Source organism: Colossoma macropomum, unplaced genomic scaffold, assembly GCF_904425465.1.
Source record: "Colossoma macropomum unplaced genomic scaffold, Colossoma_macropomum, whole genome shotgun sequence".
Lineage (NCBI taxonomy): Eukaryota > Metazoa > Chordata > Actinopteri > Characiformes > Serrasalmidae > Colossoma > Colossoma macropomum.
Window position 1 is genome coordinate 2,386,839 of NW_023494791.1, and position 25,229 is coordinate 2,412,067.

General features: G+C 39.5%; 2 protein-coding genes across 8 annotated transcripts in view; one reads left to right on the top strand and one right to left on the bottom strand.

Annotated features, from left to right (window-relative positions):
• The window catches only part of tmem63ba (transmembrane protein 63Ba), a 72,071-nt gene extending 65,211 nt beyond the window's left edge, over positions 1–6,860 (bottom strand). For both annotated transcript variants that reach the window (XM_036573640.1, XM_036573639.1), the window contains exon 1: positions 6,563–6,860. The gene's annotated coding sequence lies outside the window, so the exon portion shown is untranslated. The remainder of the gene's footprint in view (positions 1–6,562) is intronic.
• Positions 6,861–8,765: 1,905 nt separating this feature from the next.
• LOC118810103 (arginyl-tRNA--protein transferase 1) overlaps positions 8,766–25,229 on the top strand; it is a 188,267-nt gene continuing 171,803 nt past the window's right edge. For 2 of the 6 annotated variants that reach the window (XM_036573641.1, XM_036573642.1), the window contains exons 1-3: positions 8,770–8,855; positions 10,888–10,947; positions 18,568–18,706. In XM_036573641.1, the coding sequence (XP_036429534.1) occupies positions 10,897–10,947; positions 18,568–18,706 (190 nt within the window). In that variant the 5' untranslated portion in view covers positions 8,770–8,855; positions 10,888–10,896. Of the gene's footprint in view, positions 8,856–10,567; positions 10,948–18,567; positions 18,707–25,229 lie in introns of those variants that run through there. The other 4 variants (XM_036573644.1, XM_036573646.1, XM_036573643.1 and 1 more) reach the window with 3 other exon arrangements.

The window sequence follows — 25,229 nt, forward strand, 5'->3', positions numbered from 1 at the left end:
TGGATAGTAAATAAAATGTCTATATTTGTGTTGTAGTCATGGCGACCCCTGGTTCTTATCACCACCACTGTAAAGACATCTGAACCATTTCACACCAAACCACTCTGAATGTCTCTGTTTACATATCAAGGAATGAACTATTCAGAAATTTTGAAAACTTGGTGGATTTCCCCTTCAAGTATGTCTTTGTATCAGCAGTTCTGCTGGACTGTCATTTCTTACAGTGATGCCTTAATAGTGTCAAATTTATTGAACCTGTGTTTTATAACATAACCAAGAAATCCAGACCAAGAATTGATCATCAAAGATAATATTGCTAACTTAGCTAATTTTGGAATTAAAAAAACTGAATATGGTGCATTACAATAATATTTTTTCTAGGCTTGTGAGGCGATACAAGCTGTGACTCGAATATAGTTGCATTTCAAGCTATAGGATGCATGATAACCTAAAAGGTTCCTGTATGTCTATTTAACTCCCATGATATTCCTAAAAGTGATAACACACATTTTCTAAGCCGCTTATCCTTCTGGGCCGCGGGGGGAGCTGGAGCCTATCCCAGCGTTCATGGGGCGGAAGGAAGGAAACACCCTGGACAGGTCGCCAGTCCATCGCAGGGCTAAAAGTGATAACCTCAAACGTGAACAAAACACCAGAAACCTCTCAGAACTGGAACAAACTGGTTTGGTTAGCCTGCCCTGGATCTTGAGCCAGGCTGTTTAAAATGGCGAGGTTTCTCAGTCGAGTACAATAAACCTCGGCAAAATGATGGCAGACTGGACGGTGACAGAGTGCAAACATTGCCTGGAATGAGGATCAGATACCTGTGCTAATATCTCAGACTCAGCGCTAACTCATTTGTGAGGACATCACTCAAACGTGTCGGTCAACAGAGCAAAATGAAAACAAAAAGCTAAAATTTCCTATTTTAATTTTCTGTTCCACCTTAAATAGCCCACCAGTTGGGTTAGTCAGGCTTCTTGCGATGTGCGCAAGGAGCCAAAAGGCTCATTTTTCCATCACGCTCTATAAATAAAGCAGCATTCGAGGAAACAGAGGTGGGCAATATGACAAAAACATTATACCACATTTTCATAATATACAATATGCAATATGCACGTGATATTTACTTTTTCTGAGATTTAATAAGTTGGAATAGACAAAATAGAACCTGTAATGGCACATATAAAAATGCTTTAATAATAATAATAATAATAATAATAATAGTAGAATGGCTTATTAAATTTTTTACAAACTACTCTGCACTAAGTCTAATGAAACGGGCCTAATTAACTTACATTAAATAAGTTGAATACACATAATAAAGTGGTAAACTATTTGGGTGAAAATCTTCTCCAAAATCCAATTTTTGGTCTCAATTTTTAAAAAAAGCAGAAGAAATGCGAGCATTTCATTCACACTGCAGAACCCTGCTAAACCTCAAGTGTATATGTAGCAAGTGTATATAACAGTGTATATGTAACACTACAGTATATATGGAACAAGTGGATGTAACAATACAGTGTATATGTAACAATCCAGTGTATACGGAACAAGTGTATACGTAACAATACAGTGTATATGTAACAATACAGTGTATATGTAAGAAATGTATATAACAGTGTATATGTAACAATACAGTGTATATGTAAGAAATGTATATAACAGTGTATATGTAACAATACAGTGTATATGTAAGAAGTTTATATAATAGTGTATATGTAACAATACAGTGTATATGGAACAAGTGGATGTAACAATACAGTGTATATGTAACAATCCAGTGTATACGGAACAAGTGTATACGTAACAATACAGTGTATACGTAACAATACAGTGTATACGTAACAATACAGTGTATATGTAACAAGAGTATATAACAGTGTATATGTAACAATACAGTGTATATGGAACAAGTGGATGTAACAATACAGTGTATATGTAACAAGTGTATACGTAACAATACAGTGTATATGTAACAATACAGTGTATATGTAACAAGTGTATACGTAACAATACAGTGTATATGTAACAAGAGTATATAACAGTGTATATGTAACAATACAGTGTATATGTAAGAAGTTTATATAACAGTGTATATGTAACAATCCAGTGTATACGGAACAATACAGTGTATCTGTAACAAGTGTATATAACAATACAGTGTATATGTAACAATCCAGTGTATATGTATGAAGTGTATATGACAATACAGTCTATATGTAAGAAGTTTATATAACAGTGTATATGTAACAATCCAGTGTATACGGAACAAGTGTATACGTAACAATACAGTGTATATGTAACAATACAGTGTATATGTAACAATACAGTGTATATGTAACAAGTGTATACGTAACAATACAGTGTATATGTAACAAGAGTATATAACAGTGTATATGTAACAATACAGTGTATATGTAAGAAGTGTATATAATACTACAGTTACTGAAAGACCAGTTCAGAGTTAGTACGCAGTACGGGAACATGAGACAGAGTCGAAGCGTTTGGATACGGGAATAGAAAATGTGTCCACTAAAGATGACCACTGAACTAAAGATAGACGCCTAAAAGCCTGAGATCAACTGTTTCATTTCAAAGTCAGGAAAGGACCTGTTCTGGAAACTACACAGTGGACCTCTGCATATTTCCGACATGAGAAAAATATAAAAATAAAAATATCATTTTTAGTGAAACAGAACAGCCCTTGCAAAGCCGACGAGTCATCTTCAGCTCTTTTGCTGCACCTAGGAGGGTTTTTCTTTGGAGAAATGAACTCTTTAACCCGTATGTCCTGCTCCAGCTGTTTAAACGTCTGCTTCTTTTGGCCAGAGGCAGAGTTTACTGGCAAAATTCCTCCAGACAGGCAGCTCTGCGTATTCTGTATCAGTGTGATACATCTTATCTCTAAAAGTAGAGAAGACAGCAAACAACAAAACCTGTCAACATGAGCAGATCTGTAAATGTAGCTGTTTGTTTTCAGTTTGACTTGAGTCTGTGTGCAGGTTTGCTTAGCTGACTAGCTCAGCCAAGTCAAGTGTAGTTCACCCTCCACACTGATTGAAGTAAAGCTCTGTTCTAGGGCTGAACGATGCATCGCTTTTTATCGCAAAAACACTTAGGATACCACAGCAACAGCCTAGAAACACCTTAGCAACCACCTAAGAAAAGATAGCAACAGCCTAGAAACACCTTAGCAACCACCTGGGATACCACAGCAGCAGCCTAGAAACACCTTAGCAACCACCTGGGACAAGATAGCAACGGCCTAGGAACATCTTCGCAGCCACCTGGGACACCACAACAACAGCCTAGGAACACATTAGCAACCACCTGGGACTCCACAGCAACGGCCAAGGAACACCTTAGCAACCACTTGGGACACGATAGCAAGGGCCTAGGAACATCTTAGCAACCACTTGGGACACGATAGCAAGGGCCTAGGAACATCTTAGCAACCACTTGGGATTCCATAGCAACAGCCTAGAAAAACCTTAGCAACCACCTGGGACACGATAGCATAGGGTACGCTCACAACTTCAAAAGGGCGTGACGCAACTAAAAACAAGCAACTGGGATACCACACCAATGGCCTAGGAACACCTTAGCAACCACCTGGGACACGGCAACAATGGCCAAGGAACACTTGAGCAACCACCTAGGATACCAAAGCAATGGCCTAGGAACATCTTAGCAACCACCTGGGACATGATAGCATAGGGCCTAGAAACACCTTAGCAACCACTTGGGACACGATAGCAAGGGCCAAGGAACACTTAAGCAACCACCTGGGACACGTTAGCATAGGGTACGCTCACAACTTCAAAAGGGCGTGACGCAACTAAAAACAAGCACCTGGAATACCCCAGCAATGGCCTAGGAACACCTTAGCAACCACCTGGGACACGGCAACAATGGCCAAGGAACACTTGAGCAACCACCTAGGATACCAAAGCAATGGCCTAGGAACATCTTAGCAACCACCTGGGACATGATAGCATAGGGTACGCTCACAACTTCAAACGGGTGTGAGGAAGCTAAAAAATAAGCACCTAGAAACACCTTAGCAACCACTTGGGACACGATAGCAAGGGCCAAGGAACACTTTAGCAACCACCTGGGACACGTTAGCATACGGTACGCTCACAACTTCAAAAGGGCGTGACGCAACTAAAAACAAGTACCTGGGATACCACAGCAATGGCCTAGGAACACTTGAGCAACCACCTAGGACACCAAAGCAATGGCAACCTTAGCAACCACCCGGGACACGATAGCATAGGGTACGCTCACAACTTCAAACGGGTGTGAGGCAGCTAAAAACAGACGGGCTCAAGAAAGAGTCATTCGAGCCACATCTAAAAAGTTCCATCACAAACGTGGGATTATTTTCATTTAATGTTTCGTATATAGTTGCACAGAATCCGATCAAATCGGATTAACTCTGATCATCACTTTGTAATGACATACACAGTAGGTTAGTACTGACGATATCCACGAGTCGGAAAAGCGAATTGTGACATAATTCATCATGATAACGATGAATATTCCCGTATCGCCCAGCCCCAGGCTGAACGTTAAACTGCCCTCAGGACAAGCGCTGAATGTGTGTCAGCAGAGCGAAGCACAGTAATCTCTCTGGATGCGCTGGATGACTTTAACCAAGGACAGACACTAATCTGTGGATTAGTCAGCACAGGTACTGAATCATCCCACTGCCTCATTCAGTAGTTATGCAAGCCAGCTCAGTGACACTGAATAAGTGTTTCAAAGTCGGACAGAACAGTAGACCCAGTGCACAATCACACAAATAACATTTTAAAGGGGAATTCCACCCATATTCCAGAAATTCTGCATAACTAAATGAGTAAGATGTAAACAAAGACATTCAGAGCGGTTCGATGTGAAAGGCTCCGTTCTGGAGAAACTTAGAGTCAGAACTGTTCACAGCGGTGGTGATAGGAACCAGACGTCCACCTCTAAAAGCTCCCTGCCTGATGTCGGAGATGCTCCTTGATGACAATGTCGACCTGTGTTTTTTAATGCATGCTGGTGAGAGAAATGGAAGGTGTTTTAAGGCAAAATTGTACCCAAAGATTTTCGTGTTGCACTATTTCACCATTACCTACATTTAATATAAAATCTCTGGAGACATAAGTAGCATTTTAAACACATCATTTCACACCAACCCACTCTGAATGACTTTGTTTACATGTAAACAACTTAAAAAACTTAAACTCTTCAGACATTCGGTTCCTGTCACCACCACTGTGAACAATTCTGACTCAGTACGGCTCTCTAGAGTGGAACACGCCATATCAGCACACTGAGCGACTCCGTTTATGTCTTAACGCTTGAATTATGTAGAAATTAGAAACAAATTGTTGGCGTCCCCTGCTTAAATGGGCTTGGACAGCTACTTGCTGCATAAGCAGCCACAAGCTGAATCAAAGAGGTTGAGCACAAGAACCATGTAAGGGCAAGTCCACCAATTTTTTAAAATGTCTGAATAATTCAATGTTTGAGATGTAATCAGACTGATTCAGAGTGGTCTGGTGTGAAATGGTTCAGATGTCTTTACAGTGGTGGTGATGGGAACCAGGGGTCGCCATGACTACAACACACATATAGACATTTTATTTACTATCCAGAACCACCAGTGAACCTACACGAATTTTTAATATAATGAGCTTTCAGAGGTGAGCGTCTGGCTCCCTGTAGAAAAAAAAGACCATTATAACCATTAGGACTAAAACCTATTGCTTCTGCCTTGTTTCCTAATTTTAAACTAGCTTACTGGTTACCACTAGAGACCACTAGCTTCATGTAGGACGCCTTGAAATCCCATTAGGATCTAGAACCATCATCTGGATTCAGTCCAGAACCCCTGTCACACCACCAGAATCATATACTCTGTGATATCAACCCGTCATGACAACACAAAGCACCATGACTGACTAGTGGACACCACCAGGCACCAATAGAAACTTTTAACGAATTCTATGATTATTCAAGAAGGTCTGTCACCACCACTGCGAACAATTCTGACTCGTAAGTTTCTCCAGAACCGAGCATTTCAACACCAAACCGCTCTGGACGACTGTTTACATCTCGAGGACTGAATGAGTCAGAAAATTTTGGGAAAACTGGTGGAACTCCCCTTTAACACAGCAGCCTCCACCTCATCGGTTCAGCACCGACACCAGTCCGATTACAGTGAACTGATACCAGTTCTTTAACGACAAGATGGACAACTGACCACTCAATATTAGCTGTAAGACTTTAAACAGACCCCTTTTCTTCCTAAAATCACCCTCAGGGTGTAAACTTGTTTACGCTCGCCTAACAAGTGTATGAGCCAGCTAGCGGGCTGGCTACAAGCCTAGCCAGCTGGCTAACTGTTTTTGCGAACTCAGGGCCACGATAAAACACAACACGCAGTCCCACACGGTTATCTAGGCCTTTGGGCAGATCATCAGATATCAGTAAGGCCAAAGTGCTGCCTAGAAAACGGTACCTGACTGCAATATAGTCGCCAGCTAAGCCGGCTAACTTTCCTCACCTGAGTGTAGCGGTCAGCGCGTCAAGTTAGCTCTCAGCTAGCCAGCCAGCAGCGGGATCGCCCCGGAGAACGAACCGAGAACTCCAATAATCCCCCCGCACAAGTTGCCCTCTAACGTCTGGAAAAACGGAGGTGCCCCGTACTCGTAACCGCCTCCCGTCTCAGAGCTGACATTCATACAGAAAAGGGACGGAGATCAGATAAAGCGGCTGTGGTCGAAAGTTGAGAGGAGCTAGCTGGACGCTGCGGTCTGACCGCTCCGCTGCTGCTGCTGAGGCGATATTGATGCAGTCAGTCAGTCAGTGTCAGTGCGGGCGTTGAACACGGTCACCCTGCGAGCCAAGGTGCCCCCTGTCGGTTAGTCCTGTCTGCACACAAACAGCTACCTGCATTGTAGTCCATCTGTTTCTCTGATACTTTGTTAGCCCCCTTTTACCCTGTTCTTCAGTGGTCAGGACCCCCATGGACCCTCACAGAGCAGGTACTATTTGGGTGGTGGATCATTCTCAGCACTGCAGTAACACTGACGTGGTGGTGGTGTGTTAGTGTGTGTTGCGCTGGTCTGAGTGGATCAGACACAGCAGTGCTGCTGGAGTTTTTAAACACTGTGTCCACTCACTGTCCACTCTATTAGACACTCCTACCTTGTCGGTCCACCTTGTAGATGTCAGAGACAATAGCTCATCTGCTGCTGCACAGTTTGTGTTGGTCATCCTCTAGTCCTTCATCAGTGGTCACAGGACGCTGCCCACAGGACACTGTTGGCTGGATATTTTTAGTTGGTGGACGATTCTCAGTCCAGCAGTGACACTGAGGTGTTTAAAAACTCCAGCAGCACTGCTGTGTCTGATCCACTCAGACCAGCGCAACACACACTAACACACCACCACCACGTCAGTGTTACTGCAGTGCTGAGAATGATCCACCACCCAAATAGTACCTGCTCTGTGAGGGTCCATGGGGGTCCTGACCACTGAAGAACAGGGTAAAAGGGGGCTAACAAAGTATCAGAGAAACAGATGGACTACAGTCTGTAACTGTAGAACTACAAAGTGCACCTATATAGTAAGTGGAGCTGATCAAATGGACAATGAGCGTAGAAACAAGGAGGTGGTCAGAATGTTATGCCTGATCGGTGTATATTGCCATGTAGTAAGCTAGAATAATGAGAACGTTTTCCATAAGTTTAACTTAGTATCTCATAATAATGAGAAAAGTTTACAAGTCATGATTATGATCTTCAATCTCATTATATTGAAATGCTAAGTCATAATTATGAGACATAGTCATTATTATGAGTCATGAAGCCATAATTATGATACTAAGTCAGTTATGAGATGCTAAGTCGTAATTATGAAAAACGTTATAATTATGGCAGTCATTATTATGAGATACTAAGTCATAATTATGATATACTAAGGCATAAGTATGAGAAAGTCAGTTATGAGACACTAAATCACAATTTTGAGAAAATTATTCAATTATGCGTGGCTGAGTCATAATAATTGCTTAGTTCCTGATAATAATGAGACGAGCCATAGCTATGAGACTGAGTTTCGTTATTAGGAGATACTAAGTCATGCTTATGAGATATTAAGTCATAATTATAAGATTGGGTCTCACTATTATGAGACACTAAGTCATAAGTATGAGAAAGTAAATCAATTATGACATTATAAGTCATAATTATGAGAAAATACTGTAAATCAATGATGCGTTGCTAAGTCATAATGACTTAGTGTCTCATAATAATGATATTTTCTCATAATTATGAGATAAGTCATACATATGAGATTGAATCTCATTATTATGAGATGCTAAGTCATAATTATGAGTTAATAAGTCATACTCATGACAGTCATTATAACAATACACTAAGTCAGAGTTATGAGATATTAATTGAGTCTCATAATTAGGAGATACTAAGTCACGCTTATGAGATATTAAGTCATAATTATAAGATTGAATCTCTTTATTACAAGATACTAAGTAAAAATTATGAGAAAGTAAGTCAATTATGCATTGCTAAGTTTCTGTTGGTTCCTGATGGTTTTGTTATGTGTTTTGTTTTTTTTGAATGGGTTGATATCACCGTGTAAAGGATCCTAATGGTTTACCAGGTGACCAGTGGCTGATTCTAAACGCGTTTGATGGTTTCCTAATGGGATCTAAAGGTGTAAAGCTGTAGCTTTGGCCTCAGGCTTGGTCTGACTGATCTGCTGGGTTCTGGTTAAACTGTGGGTTCTGCTGCTCTCTGAGCGAGTCAGGATGTACTCCATCGTGGAGATAAAAGGCCTCAAGGATGGATACATTAATTATGATATACTAAGGCATAATTTTGAGAAAGTCAGTTATAAGATACTAAGTCACAATTGTGAGAAAATGATTAAATTATGCATTACCAAGTCATAATAATTGCTTAGTTCCTCCTAATAATGAGAATATTTTCTCATAATAATGAGACGAGCCATAGCTATGAGACTGAGTCTCATTATTAGGAGATACTAAGTCATGCTTATGAGATATTAAGTCATAATTATAAGATTGGGTCTCACTATTACGAGACACTAAGTCATAATTATGAGAAAGTAAGTCAATTATGAGATTGTAAGTCATTAATATGAAAAAATACTGTAAATCAGTGACACGTTGCTAAGTCATAATAATGACCTAATGTCTCATAATAATGATAATATGTTCTCATAACTATGAGATAAGTCATATGTATGAGATTGAATCTCATTATTATGAGATGCTAAGTCATAATGATACTAATTATATACTAAGGCACAATTATGCATTGCTAAGTCATAATAATTAATTAGTTCTTCCTAATAATGATATATAATAATATATAATAAATATATAATAAATAAATATATAATAAATATTTTCTCATAATAACGAAATGAGTCAGTGAGTCATAACTATAAGATTGAGTCTCATTATTAGGGGACACTAAGTCATACAGAGATATTGAGTCATAATTATAAAATTTAATCTCTTTATTGTGACATATTAAGTAATAATTTTGAGAAAGTAAGTCAATTATGCATTGCTAAATCATGACAATGACTTAGTGCCTCATAATAATGATGTTATGTAATATTATGAGATAAGTAATAATTATGAGGTTGTATCTCATTGTTATGAGATGCTAAGTCATAATTCTGAGATAATAAGTGACAGCTATTATTATGACACACTGTCATAATTATGAGATATTAAGTCATGATTATAAGATCAAATCTCATTATTTTGAGATACTAAGTTATAATTATGAGAAAGTAAGTCATTAATATGTGATTGAATCTCATTATTATGATTTACTAATTGGCTATATATTTTTTTAAGTGCTTCTACAGAATCCATTCCATTAATTTATGCTACATTGCTTTTTTTCTGCTCTATAATGTGAAATATTTTATAACTATCCAGAAATGTTTGCTGACAAATAGTTCAGAGCCAAAAAAGGGTTACAAACGTGACCACGTAACAGTAGAAGAACCCTTTTTGGTTCTATATGGAACCATATACAACACATCCCCCATCAATCTGAAGAACCACTTCACCATGCAAAGAACCATCTAATCATGCAGATGGTTCTATGTTGTTCTAATGGTTCTAAACAGAGTAATTCCCTTTGCTAAAGAACCCTTGCAGACCATGCTGTAAAACAAACATAGAAACCATTAAGTTTCTGTTGGTTCCTGATGGTTTTGTAATATGTTTTGGGCCTTTTAATGGGTTGATATCACAGTGTAAAGGATCCTAATGGTTTACCAGGTGACCAGGGCTGATTCTAAACGTTTGATGGTTTCCTAATGGGATCTAAAGGTGTTCTATAGGAAAACTAGTGGTCTCTTATGGTAACCATTAAGCCAGTTCCTAAGGGTTTTCATCCTAATGGTTTCTAATGGTCCTTTTTCACCAGGGAACCGTCTTTTAAGAAGAGTGTGGACTGTATGGAGGGTCCGCTGAACGGGGTTTCCCATGATTCCGTGCTTTGTTTACAAACGTGAAGTCCGTGCTAGCGCTGTGCTAGCCTTGTTCCATTACATGATTAATAATTTATTAATAAATGAATGCATTTTATTTTCATAAATAACAGCGAACATAAGTTAAAATCCACCTCTTTTTAGTCGCCCTGCGCTCAAACTGTGGGGAGTTTGTTTGGCGCTGTTATAGACTCTGAAATGGAGAGCTAACGTTAGCTGTAGCTTTAGCCTCAGGCTTGGTCTGACTGATCTGCTGGGTTCTGGTTAAACTGTGGGTTCTGCTGCTCTCTGAGCGCGTGAGGATGTACTCCATCGTGGAGATAAAAGGCCTCAAGGATGGATATCGCTGTGGCTACTGTGGAAACGGGTGGGGAAAAGTTTCCTACGGTAAGTGAATGAAGGGATGGAGGAGATGGAGGCTCCACTGCAGCAGCACCATGCTGGGAAATAGGTCATTAGAACTAAAAGACTAAGACTAATGAGACTAAAACCTGATAATTTTGTGTTCTACTTAGAATTGGCCTAATGTTTACCATCAGAGACCACTAGTTTCCCATTAGGAAATCACCTGTTACACCATTAGAGTCCTTACACTGTGATATCAACCCATCTGGAAACACTAAATACTGTTACTGACCATTGGACATCATGAGGAACCAGCAGAAATTTTAATGGTTTCAATTATTTGTTTCAGCAGGGCAGTTCTGGTGCCCTGTCATCGTTCATGATGCGCAATGTGAGGCTACATCCAGAGTGATGGGCACAGATACGAGGCTGTTACACTGTTAGAGCTTTTCAGATTCAGAGCTGTACAGACAGACAGGTCAGGGACAGCTGGCAGAATATCAGAAACATACGGAGCCCTGCTGGTGACGTCCCGTATAAATAAAAATAATGCTTGAGAACGAGATAATTAAGTCGTGGGAATGAGATACTAATGCATGGCCATGGCTTAGTAAGGCGTGGGAATGAGATAATCCTTGACAACAGCTTAATAAGGCATGATCTCGTTCCCACGCCTTACTAAGTCATGGCCATGACTTAATTATCTCGTTCCCACGCGTTAATACGGTGTGGCCACGCATTATTTGTTATTTATACAGGATGTCACCAGCAGGGCAAGGTAAGGTATCCCACCTTAACTTTTTTAGAGTGACCAAGTCGAAACTTAAAGGGCTCATATCTTATATCTTCTTGTACTTTATTTTTTCCTGTGAAGTCCACTTAGATGTGGGGCGATATGGAAAAAATTTAACATCATGATCCTTCAAGAAGTTTTCATGATACACAGTATGTCCTGATATGTATATTTTTGATACTGATAAATTGGAAAAGACCAAATAGTGCCACATTTTTAAAATTCCATTAAAAAAACCTATGATTGCAATGATTTACACTCACTATTTCACATACTGTACTACACTAAATGCAATGAAACAGGACTTATGATGCTCTCTTTATAATCAAAGATGCAGTGGGGAAGTGTTTTGGTACTGACAATGTTCACAATGTGCTCACAAAAGTACACTGTGGCATACTGTGATGTAAGTTTATCATTAGAATGATATTGTCATGTTGCCCAGCACTACGTCCACTTATTACATTTGTTACTGCTTTATGCACCAAAAGCATAACTCATTTGTACCTGACTACTTTCCTACTGTACTTTACCTTCAGTTTTTTAGTGTGACTAAAAAAGGTAAGGTAAAGTAAACAAAACATAAAGGGCCCATATCCTATATTGTACTTCATTTTTCCCCCTGAGATCCACTTATTGCATTTGTGGTGTTTTACGTACCAAAAACATTCTTAATTCATTTTTACACAACAACTTTCCAACCTCTCTTAATCACTTAGAATTAAACAAGCTGTCTAATACTGTTTTGATACTATACCTTTTTACAACTGATATACACTGATCAGGCATAACATTATGACCACCTCCTTGTTTCTACACTCACTGTCCATTTTATCAGCTCCACTTACTGTATAGGTGCACTTTGTAGTTCTACAGTTACGGACTGTAGTCCATCTGTTTCTCTGATACTTTGTTAGCCCCCTTTTACCCTGTTCTTCAGTGGTCAGGACCCTCATGGACCCCCACAGAGCAGGTACTATTTGGGTGGTGGATCATTCTCAGCACTGCAGTAACACTGACGTGGTGGTGGTGTGTTAGTGTGTGTTGCGCTGGTCTGAGTGGATCAGCCACAGCAGTGCTGCTGGAGTTTTTAAACACCGCAGTGTAACTGCTGGACTCAGAATAGTCCACCAACCAAAAATCTCAAGCCAACAGCATCCTGTGGGCAGCGTCCTGTGACCACTGATGAAGGACTAGAGGATGACCAACACAAACTGTGCAGCAGCAGATGAGCTATTGTCTCTGACTTTACATCTACAAGGTGGACTGACAAGATAGGAGTGTAATAGAGTGGACAGTGAGTGGACTGTGTTTAAAAACTCCAGCAGCACTGCTGTGTCTGATCCACTCAGACCAGCGCAACACACACTAACGCACCACCACCACGTCAGTGTTACTACTTCTCATCGGCTTGATTCAAATAGCAGTCAGGCCTAAAACCCTCCTAATTTCTTTGGTTAACTTCATGATCTTAACAAAGCTGAAATGGTTACGGTGTTGTGGGTTCTTTTGGAATGTGCTAATATTCAAAGCCATTGCCAAAGATGTATAAATGTGCAGAAGTAATGTGATCTAATGGGTCATGTTTCACCCTCTGTCCTACATCCTGGTGCATTTATGTGTAGAGATGGCCAAATAATGCCTTCACCCACAAAAATGTCTTTTGCCTGCTGATAAACCAAAGGTGGCCGTCTCATGAGAATCATCAGGTCAGGTGATAGCATGGCTGTATAACAGCTAAGGAACATGATGCCGTTTTACAGGACCTGTGTCCTTCTGTGTCGCAAAACATTGTTCCCTTATTTTATTTCCGTATACAAAGGCAATATTGGCCTCATAGATAAATACAAGGTGTCACATCCTCATGTCCTTCCCATAACCAGATCTAAGCAGTATTGCTGCTGAGGGAGAAGTTCTTGAATGCATGATGTCCAGTGAAGGCCTTTATTCTTAAAGAGCTTGTATATAGCAAATATACAAAACAGACCTAAATCATTTTCACGTGACCAAATTTCCAACCTGTTTTTGTTGCTGTACCTTTAAAACTGATGTATGTAAATGAGCTCTGTTCTGATTAGCTGCCCTGTAATGTGCCTCATTTAGAAAGCAGTCTGGCCTGAAACACTCTTTCAGTGTTTAATTAAATCTGGATGCATGTGTAAGGATGTGAAAGATAAGATACCTGGGCAAGTTTATCTGTATAGCACACCTTTCATACACAGCGGCAATTCAAAGTGCTTCACACAAACATGGGAAAATAAAAGCAATAAATTATAAAGCTTAAGACGTCCTGAGATCTCGCACATCAGAAAGGCACTTGCAAACATAGATACATAAAAATTAAAAACAAACTGCAGTCAGAGATAAAAGGCAATAAACTAGAAAATAAAATAAGGGATTCAAAGAAATAAAAATGCTGTAGTTCTAAGATAAAGCTAAACAAAGTGCAACAAAACAAGAACGGCTTTAAACTGGACTTAAAGATGGCCACATTCGGAGTGTATCTGACCTCATCTGGGAGTTTGTTCCACCAGTCGGCAGCATAGCGACTGAATGCTGCCTCACCCTGTTTGGTTCTGATTCTGCGCACTACTAACTGACCGGTCCGAGTGACCAGAGAGGCCTGTTGGGTTTGTGTGCTTGAGGCAGATCAGCAGTGCGTTTTGGTCCACGGCCATTCAGAGACTTATATACAATTAGTTGCACTTTAAAGTCAATTCTGTTGTTGATTTGTAGGCAGTGCAGTGAGGATTGGAGTAATGAGTAATGAGTAATATGCTCATATATGCAGCTGCAGCTGTCTGATTGTGGTCCAGCCTGCTGGAGATAAATGCCTGTATTAGTTTTTCTAGGTCTTGTTGTGACATGAAATTCTTAAAACCTTGTCTAAAGTCTTATCTGTCATCAATTAAGCAGTAACATCTGGATTTGGTACCAGTAGTAAAGCTGAGGGAAACACTGGGCTCAGTAACAGTCACAAATGCATATGTTTAGCAAGAGATTAGGAGTCAATAAATTAAAATTAAAATTAAATTTAAATTAACAGCTCATTGAAAATAACATTGGGTGTCATGTAATGCTTGGCACAAAACTAATTCTGGGTCATTCTACAGAATCGTCCACTTTGCTATCTCTCCATAGGAGTCACTGTCACTGATCCTCATTGGTGTTACACATAATAAAGGAACAACAGAGACATTTTTAATGAACAATGCATTTTACTAAACGGCTGCTACAGAGCATCAAACCACATGTTGTCAATCATGGAAAATCCACTAAAATATGTAATTTAATGCATTTGTATTCTATTTTTTCACAAATACCTCAGAATAAAGTCGGTCACACCAGTGACTTCAGCTAAAAGCTTCATATGAAATCATGAGCTAAATGAGAAAATCTCTGATAACTGAAAGACACAGTGGACTCACCATGAGCTTTTCTTCATAGATCCTCAGAAAACAGGTAAAAGGAAGTCAAGTGATGTCATCAGTGTGACTTTTATTTCAAAATAAGAGATTTTTGTTACGCAGTAACAGCAGTGACACGACTCCTGGGGACAACAACTTTCATTATATATTTTATAATATTTATTTGTTTTCTTTGTCATTTAATTTATATGTTTCATAGTCATGTATAGATTATTGTAGTTAAAATTGCAGAAAAACATTTTTTATCTCAAAATATGTCCTCAGCCTTCACACATGACTGTGAGGACGAGCTCTTCTGTGGTGCTTGGAATTCTGTATGATTGATTTAAAAACCATTATTGCTAAATTGAGGCTCAAGAAGGTGCAATTGTTAAAATAACTTTTTTGTTTTATTTTAAAATATAAATAATTGTAACTCTAACATGTTTTTTTAAGTGTAATATATCTGTAAATGCTAGGGACACAAAAATGGATGTATCTGTAGAATGACCCATATCTTAGCAAGTGAAAACATCTTAAATGTAGTCAATAAATCTGATATTTCTCAAAATAAAATTGTTGTAATGAATATTATGAGATTTTTAAACTTATTTGTAGACATTTTTATGTGTTTTGAGTCATTTTATGTAGGGAAATTGTCTTATTTCATTGGCAGATCATTTGACTTGTTTGGAGAAATAGTTAATTTTCAAAAAAATTAGATGAGTCTCTAAGGGTTTATTAGTTAAAAAAATGGCTCTATATAGAATCATGAACACTCAAAGAACCGTTTTCATGATTAAATGTTCTTTGCATTGTGAAATGGTTCTTCAGATTGATGGAGAATGTGTTTTATATGGTTCTATATAGAACCTTTTTGAAAGGGGCTCCATATAGCACCAAAAAGGGGTTTTCTGTCGTAACAAGGTTGATTTCTATGTAGAACCTTATACAACACATTCTCTATCAATCTGAAGAACCATTTCACCATGCAAAGAACCCTTTAATCATGCAATGGGTTCTTAGAGTGTTCAAGGTTCTATATAGAACCATTTTTTTTTTACTAAAGAACCCCCTTTAAGAACCATCTTTTTTAAATAAGGTTAATAATCTTACATCAATCTCATATTGAGAAATATTAGACATACTGACTACATTTAAGATGTTTTCACTTGCTAAGATATTTTTCCAGTGAGGTCCTTTTGTGAAAAGCCAATAATGTATCATGGGCTGCTTTGACTTCACCCTGGAATATGAAATATTGTTTATAGAGTGAGGCATTTATCAGTGAAAGTGCTCTGTGGTTCAGGTCCGGCCCATTCTGGGGTCAGGAAAGGGAGCTTTAAAGGGGAACGCCACCTATTTTTCAAAAAGTCTACATAATTACATTGTTGAGATGCAAACAAAGTCATTCAGAGTGGTTTGGTGTGAAACGCTCTGTTCTAGAGAAACTTACAGAGTCAGAATTGTTCACAGTGGTGGTGATAGGAACCAGACGTCCACCTCTAAAAGCTCCCTCACAGAAAGTTACTACATGAAATGGTTGTGAATTCACTGACTGATGACTGAGACATTACTTAATGATAGTTTTGTGATTATGCTTTTGCTTAAAATGTATCACTGTTGTCGGAAGAAAACCTTGTATCTCCAAAAAACTCTACAGGAGAAGGAAAAAACCTACTTTACTTTTAATGTAAGTCAATGGAACCAGACTTTTTTCCAAGTCATTTTGTGCTGTTTCTTTTAGTCCATTCATCATGAGATTGTAAAGGGTAACAGGCATTTTCAAATCATGTCAAAAACTGAAAAACATCAAAAATAGAGATTTTCTTCTGACAACAGCAGTATTTTAGTCCATGGTGGAGGGATACATGCAGAGCCGTTGTGAGGCAAAATAGTCCCCAAAGAAAACTTTTCAGATTTTATCATCATCACCGACAACTCAGAAGACATGTGTAGGTTCACTATTTAGCAGTGGTGGACAGTAACTAAGTAAATGTAATTCATTTCTGTACTTAAGTAGTTTTTTGTGTATCTTTACTGAAGTTTTTCCATTTTGGGTGACTTTTTCCTTTCACTCCGCTACATTTCAAAGTCAAATATCTCACTTTTTACCCCACTACATTATGAGAAATCTGTCGTTCCTTTTGGTTTATGTGTGAATAAAAACATAACATGTCAAAACGAAAGAAGCGCAAAGCAGAACACCAATCAGGGCACAGCGGTCACTTTGTTTTGAGCTTGTTTTGACCTGTTGGTCATACCGACCCAGTGCAGCACACGGTCCAACGTCAGTGCAGCAGTGTAAAATTTTGGGAGAGTCTATTCAACATAAATGATGAACTAACCTAACTTTGTGTAAACAGACCACAATATAGAAATATGTACTCATATGCAGTTGTGACTGACGGTCTTTTTTCTGAATTTATACAAACACATTTCATTTTATAGTAAATTAGTTTTGTCTAGTTTATGTTTATGAACAGAGACCTACAGATGCAGTTTAGTAAAGGAAACTCATTTGTGAACCTGAGTTTAAAGTTTTTATTAAACTTAAACTTGCAAATAAATCTTAAACTGAAACTTTGCTTGTTTCAGAGCCACTCAGTTCTACCTGATGGAAACTGTTTGCCTTCGGTGTTTTGTGCTTATGATAATTTTAATAGTCATCAGCATCACTAATTAATGACTCTATTAAAAGACTGGTTTACCAAGAGAGACACTGGAGTATTTTCACCTAAAATGAGTTAATGAAACGAGTTTCGTTACAAAAATAGTAAAAGGACATCAGAGCCATAATTAATCTGTTAGTGCTTTTACTTTCGATACTTAAGTACATTTGAAGGCAAATACCTTAGTACTTTTACTCAAGTGGAGGTCTAAAGGGAGGAACTTCTATTTTTACTGGAGTAATATTTTACCTTGGGTGTCTCTACTTTAACTCAAGTACGTGGTTTGTGTATTTCGTCCACCACTGCCATTTAGTAAATAAAATGTCTATATTTGTGTTGTAGTCATGGCGCCCCCTGGTTCTTATCACCACCACTGTAAAGACATCTGAACCATTTCACACCAAACCACTCTGAATCTCTCTGTTTACATATCAAGGAATGAACTATTCAGGAATTTTGATAACTTGGTGGAATTCTCCTTCAAGTATGTCTTTGTATCAGCAGTTCCGCTGGACTGTCATTTCTTACAGTGATGCCTTAATAGTGTCAAATTTATTAAACCTGTGTTGAACCATTTCACACCAAACCACTCTGAATCACTCTGTTTACATCTCACACACTGAAATGTTGAAAAATGGTGGAGTTCCCCTTTAAGTTGTTTGTGGAGTGAATGACCATGCCTACAGGAACATGTGAGCCTGTCAGTTTTTGAGGTCACGCCTTGTAGCCGACCAGAGTAACTAGAACCTTTTATTCTCCTCTCTCCTCTCTGCCGGTGGATCTACTCCAGCTTGTGTTTCCCACAAACGATACAGGCTCACAGGACATGGCTGCTGCGGGAAGCTCGTACACTATAGTGGAGTATTTTGGGGGAGACGATGGATACCGATGTGGTTATTGCAAAAATGAGAAGGGCAATTTTTCACACGGTGAGTGCCCTTCATCATCATCATCAATTCCCCGAAATCAGATTTTAAAAACAGGTAACCTGCCTTGTCTGACGGAAGTTGAAGTTTCTGGAATTTCCCGTTCCACCTTAAGTGCCGCAGCAGTTACATTCAGGCGCCTCAGCTGCCAGAGCGTAACTGCTGCGCCTTTTAAGGTGGAACGGAGAATTCCGGCAGCAAGCCAACTTCAGCCTCGTCCCTGTCTCTGTTGTCATTCCTAATCACGTCCTTTCGAAAGCCCAAAGGTTCTAGTTTGTTCCACAGAGTATGTTTAACAGCACTCTGTAAAATTGAGCAGTATTAGCCTCTGTTAGCATGTTGCTACTTGGCTAACTCAGCTAGCCAGCTTTCTATAGCTTTTCTAGCGTTAATTTGCTTTTGTCATTCGTTTCTTATCGTATGTTTACATCGCTCGGCTGTGTCAGAGAGCTGCAAACCCGCCGTGTTGACGATATTCCCTCATATTTGACCATTTTTTGTGAAATCTTAGTTTCGTTAGCTAAGCTAAGCTAAGCCTGGAGCTTTCCTACTAACCTAGCTGGTGATGCTAGCTCACGTCAACTAGTCGCCTTTATAGGTATTTAAGTGAAAAGGGTTCTTCAGGTGTTCTTTAGTAAATATAGTACTTGTGTTTAGAACCTTGGGCTCTCAGAGAACCACCACATGCTTAAAAGGTTCTTTGCATGTTAAAATGGTTCTTCTGATTGATGGAGGATGTGTGTGGTTCTATATAGAATCTTTTTGAAAATGGTTCTATGCAGCACCAGAAGGGGTTCTTTAACTGTATACAAGCTTGACGGCGTAACAATAGCAGAACCCTTTTTGGTGCTACATAGAACCATTTACAGTACACTCTCTATCAGTCTAGAGATGCAGAGAACCATTTAAGCATGCACATGGTTCTTGGAATGTTCATGGTTCTATACAGAACCATTGTCTTTGCTAAAGAACACTTGAAGAACCATATTTTGTAAGAGCGTGTGGCGAGACTAATCTTGGCGAATGTTTGAGGTGAAGATGACATTCCTGGAGATGCAGTTTGTCCTCAGTTTGGTCTGTACTGGGTTGTTAACATTGGCCAGCCACAGAGCCAGTTTTGACACCCTTTTAAAGGGTAACTCCACTGATATTTAAAAATTTCTGTATAATTCAGTGTGTGGGATGTAAACAGAGTGATTCAGAGTGGTTTGGTGTGAAATGGTTCAGATGTCTTTACAGTGGTGGTGATAGGAACCAGGGGTCGCCATGACTACAACACAAATATAGACATTTTATTTACTATCCAGAACCACCAGTGAACCTACACGAGTCTTCTGAGTTTATATGGAATGTTGATGATGGAAAATAGTGGAAAATCTGAAATAATACGTTTTTTTTCTTTTCTTTTCTTCTATTTTGTCTCACACTGACCTGTATGTATCCCTCCACCATGAATGGAGTTCATGAATAGTGTTAAATCTGAAAAAATAAAAACATTGTTTTCTTTGGGGACTATTTTGCCTCACAACCCCTCTCCACCATGAATGGATTTAAAAAAATGTAAAACAAAAAATAGTTTCTTTGGGGGCTACTTAGCCTCACACCGCCCTGCATGTATCCTTCCACCGTGAATGGATGAACCTCAATGGACTAAAACTTTGTCATAAAAATATCGTAAAACAGTGTCTCAGTCATCAGGCAGTGAATTCATAACCATTTCATGTAGTAACTTTCTGTGAGGGAGCTTTTAGAGGTGGACGTCTGGTTCCTATCACCACCACTGTGAACAGTTCTGACTCGGTAAGTTTCTCTAGAACAGAGCGTTTCACACCAAACCGCTCTGAACGACTCTGTTTACACTGTAACCATTTAATCATGCAGAAATTTTTAAAAATCGGTGGAGTTCCCCTTTAAAGATATGTCATGCCAGGTTCTCCTTCTTTTAAACGGGCTACGTTGTCAGCGTGCAGGCGTTAGAAGTTTGAATGTGCCCTGAATGAATGTGAGATTGACTGTGACAGGGCACAGTTTAAAGGGGAATTTCTAGATAATCCAGTGTGTGAGATGTAATCAGAGTGATTCAGAGTGGTTTGGTGTGAAATGGTTCAGATGTCTTTACAGTGGTGGTGATAGGAACCACCCCACCATGACTACAGCACAAATATAGACATTTTATTTACTATCCAAAACCACCAGTGAACCTACGTGGGCACCCGTGGGCACGTCTCCATCATCAACATTCCATATAAAAACATGGATTTAAAATATGTTTTATCTCATAACTGTTATAAAACAATGTCTCAGGCATTTGTAACAATTGGATGCTTCAGATGTCTGGTTCCTATCATTCCCACTGTTTCTCTAGAACAGAGCATTTCACACCAAACAACTCTGAACGACTCAGTTCACAGAGAAATCTTGAAAAATGGTGCCTTTTTCTGCGTACTGGCTGTGGAAAAGCTGAACGCTTGCTTATTTTCTTCTAAAACAAAGTAGCCCTGCATCAGTTGTGACCTATTTTTGGGTGACAATGGCTTCATGCTCGTATATAACTAAAAGTGGGATGGTGCGAAGGTTTTTAATGATCTTTTATGCTGTAGTCGTGTTATAACAAATGAGTGAACCTGCTCCAAATAATCTAATTCTGTAATCTGCCGGCACCACGTAATGAACCCAAGAAGGAAGCATGCTTCGGATGCTAATCCTAAGGTGACTCTCGCTGTTCTTTTTTACTCCTCCTGCTGATAATGAATAGCAAAACGTTTTCAGTGATCTGCTTGACCATCGTTCCGGTCAGCCGACCCTCAGCCCTGCCAGATATACCTGATATATCTTCAAACACAAAAGATATTGTAGATTTACAGACTTCTGTCCAGCTTAAAATGGGCACGTCTCCAAGAAGCCACCATTTACAGGCTAAAGACATGGAAGAAAATAAGAAGGGCGCTGCTTAGGGCCTAATCAGATTACCTTGCCTAGGATTCAGCTTGTAAGGCTCTGATCTTGTGCCGTTTAGATTTGTACAGGATGCATTTCATGGAAAGGGATTGGCTGCTGCCAAACTGAATTATGACATCGCTTTGGTTGGCATGTCGCCCTCGGCGTGGAGTACCAAGTTCTTTTTACTGAAAACAAATCAATAAGTGTGGACTGTGGGTTTTGTTATTTTTAGCTGCGTTGAGTGAAAAATCATACAATACTAACCCATTTCCAAAAAAATTGGGGACAGTAGATAAAATGCAATAAAAACAGAAAGCATTGATTTGTAAACTGTCCTTTACAGATATTTAATTGAAATCAGCTCAGAGAAGAGAGATTTCATGTTTTACCTTATTGACTTTAATGATATTTATGAATGCATGATAATTTCAGTTTAGTTCCTGGAACAAAACAGTAATGTAAGTCTAGGAAATTTGTGGAATGATCAAGAACACCCTGTTTTGGAATGTTATGCAGGTAAACAGGTGATGTTATCATGGCTGTGTATAAAAGCGGCATTCACGGAAGGCTCAGTCAGCACTGTGGGGGAAAACTGAGTGAGTAGTCCTCGGTTTAGGAACGGTTCTGTTTTTATTCAGGGTTTACAGTCCATAACATTATTGAAAGATTCAGAGAATCTGAAGACATTTCTGTGCGTAAAGGACAAGGCCGAAAACCACAACTAAACACCCTTCAATTTTCCACATGGCGCTGCATTAAAAACTGACATGCTTCTGTGATGAATGTAACCACTCGGCTCGGGAATACTTCGGAAAACCCTCTTCAGCAAACACAGTTTGTCGCTGCATCTGCGAATGCAAGTTAAGACTATGCAAAGCGTAAACCATATAGCAACAATATCCAGAAACGCCGCCTATTTCTCTGGGCTAAAGCTCATCTGAAATGAACTGGTGTATAATGAATGGAACCACTCAGCTTGGAGTGGTTCTGGGTGGCATAGTTAAAGTATTTTAGTCTAAAGTCCAAAATGTGTTTTCACTTCTGACTTTGCACCACTTCAGTAGAATCAGCCGTTATACTGTTAGTGTTTGTTCTACTTTATCAGTGAAGCAGTGACAGACAGGAGATGCTGTTGTGATTAATTATTCAGCCCTCTGTCTGCTCTTTCCATTATGTTTGGAAACAATCAGAACACTATTGTGCTGCCTTGTTGTCCTTTCCGGGCAGCAGGCTGGTCAAGCTCACATTTGTTGACGAGGAGACCTCTCACCTCAGTTTCCATGACGATAAGAGTCTGCAGTGGGGATGGGAGGCGGGTGGACAGCTTTTACCTGGTTATGCTGGTGACGGGCCTGTTTTATGTTTATTCTTCCCAGAGATGCTCTGTTGTTTGTCGGTGTGGGGCTCAGTTGAAAGATGAATGCTGATTAGATTCAGATGGGCAAATACGTCCATTAGCAGATCTAAAACATACAGGTCATCAGTCTTATTCAGTAACAGAAGTGACCTAATGCTCTGAGAAACATTCAGCTGAAATACAGGGTGATTCAGATTTATTTCACTTATAAATCATTACAGATCAGTGCAGTGAACTGTAAACGGTTTAAATGAGCATAAAGTTTATTATGTAATTGTACAAGGTCTCAGTATGAACCTCCTCCAGCTGTACAGACAACAACAACACCATAGTCAAACTCATCCCATACTGGATTAAGCATGTCGGGTGTCGCTGCACTCTCGGCTCTTTCAGTGCGATTTCGGAGATCATCCAGTGTTGTGGAACCAACGCCGAACGCTCTGAGCTGTTGGAGCTTCACTGCCCACGAAAATCACACTGAACAGTTATGACGGATTCACTCTTATTGAAGTGGAGAACGCAGAACGCTTTCTGCTCAGGGGTCTCATCTCCTCTCAGACTGAAGGGAGCCATCTTCCACTGACAGTCAGAAACTCTATGACCCCTTTCAATTGGATTGTGATTGGTTCCTAGACGCCTCTCGGTTGTAAAAATATGGCGCTTTGAAATCGGATGAATCGCGCTGTATATCCATTTTCTGTTTATTTTATCCACAGTGTGATTTGTAGGCTTTGTGCAACAGTTAGTTGAGATGGCGCAGTCTGATATTTTCAATAGAGTCTGGCTGCAGACCTGCACTCTCAGCCAGATGCACTCTCAGCCCCAGTGACGTCACATGCACATGCACTCTCTGCCACGGTGGCAGAAGCCGCCCAATGTCATGTCAAATTTTGGCTGCTGCTGCTTAGCGACATCATCACTTAGTCCATTTTTGTCCATAACACAGGTAGAGATTCAATTTAATGTACCTCCCTGTTGAAAAAAATCATACAACCCATTAAAAGTGTCTGTTGGTTCCTGGTGGTTTTCAGTCGCTAATGGTGCTCTGTGTTTTCCTGATGGGTTGGTATCACACTGTAAAGTATTCTGATCGTTTAATCAGGTGTTTTGGGACTGATTCCACATACATTTGATCGTTTCCTAATGGCCTCTAACGGCAACCGTCAAGCCAATTCCCATTAGGAAGCAAAACCATCAGGTTGTGTCGACGTACTGTTTTGGTGCCCACAGCGTCGTCTGCTTGGTGCTCTCTACAGTGTCACAATGTTGAAATGTCATTCCTCAAAGTTATGACAATGCTGTCTGACAACTTTCTAGGAGGTTGTGAAAACGTTGACGAGACAGCAAAAATACGTTGACTTACGTTGTCACAACCACCTTAAATCCTTAATAAGTTCTATTTTAATCAATATTAGTTTTTATGGTTCTAATCGTCTTCAGCCTGGCTTTCGTGAGTTTCAGTAGCCTTTTTGTTTTATTCTGCGAATAAACCGGACATTGTTTTATCGTCGTGGTTTTATTTTGAAAGTTTCCATATTTAATCACTTTATTATCAGTACGGCAACATTAATATACATTCAGTGTAACTCTTGTTGTCCAGTAGTTCGTGTTTCGCTGTTTTTCCTCATAAAACCAACAAAAACACTGTGGTGGCAGGGCGGCACTGACGTCAATAGGCTGGCGGTGCGTGTCCGGCTGAGAGTGTATGTCTGCAGCCAGACCTTCTCGATATTTTATTCAGTTTCGCTGAACACAAAGGGCCTCATTCGCTAATATCTTCCTAAGTTTGTTCTTAAATGTGTTCTTGAGAAAGGTCTTAAGAAAAAGTCTAAGTCAGATTCATGACGTGCTCTTAAAGCGCAGAACTGTTCTCACCTTTGTGCTCTTGAGTGTGTAGATTCTGTTCTTACTTGAGAACAAATCCCACATAAGAGAACATCGGTGAGTCAGAACCTTCGTGAAAACTGCGCAAGTGAGTTTTAAGAACATATTTCTGCTCAAGAACGGTAAATGAAGCCCATTGTTTCAGAAATGCAGATCACTGACAATTTAGTCATGACGTCTAAACTGTGCATAATGTAATGTTTATTTACGTTTTGTTTCTCATTTATTTAGCCAAACGGGGGCTTCATGGGGAAAGAAGTGGCCCTCATTTTCCACAGTATAGTCAGCCAGACTGAATATTACCATCTAATCTCACAGACATACATACATTTTTATTATGCTTGG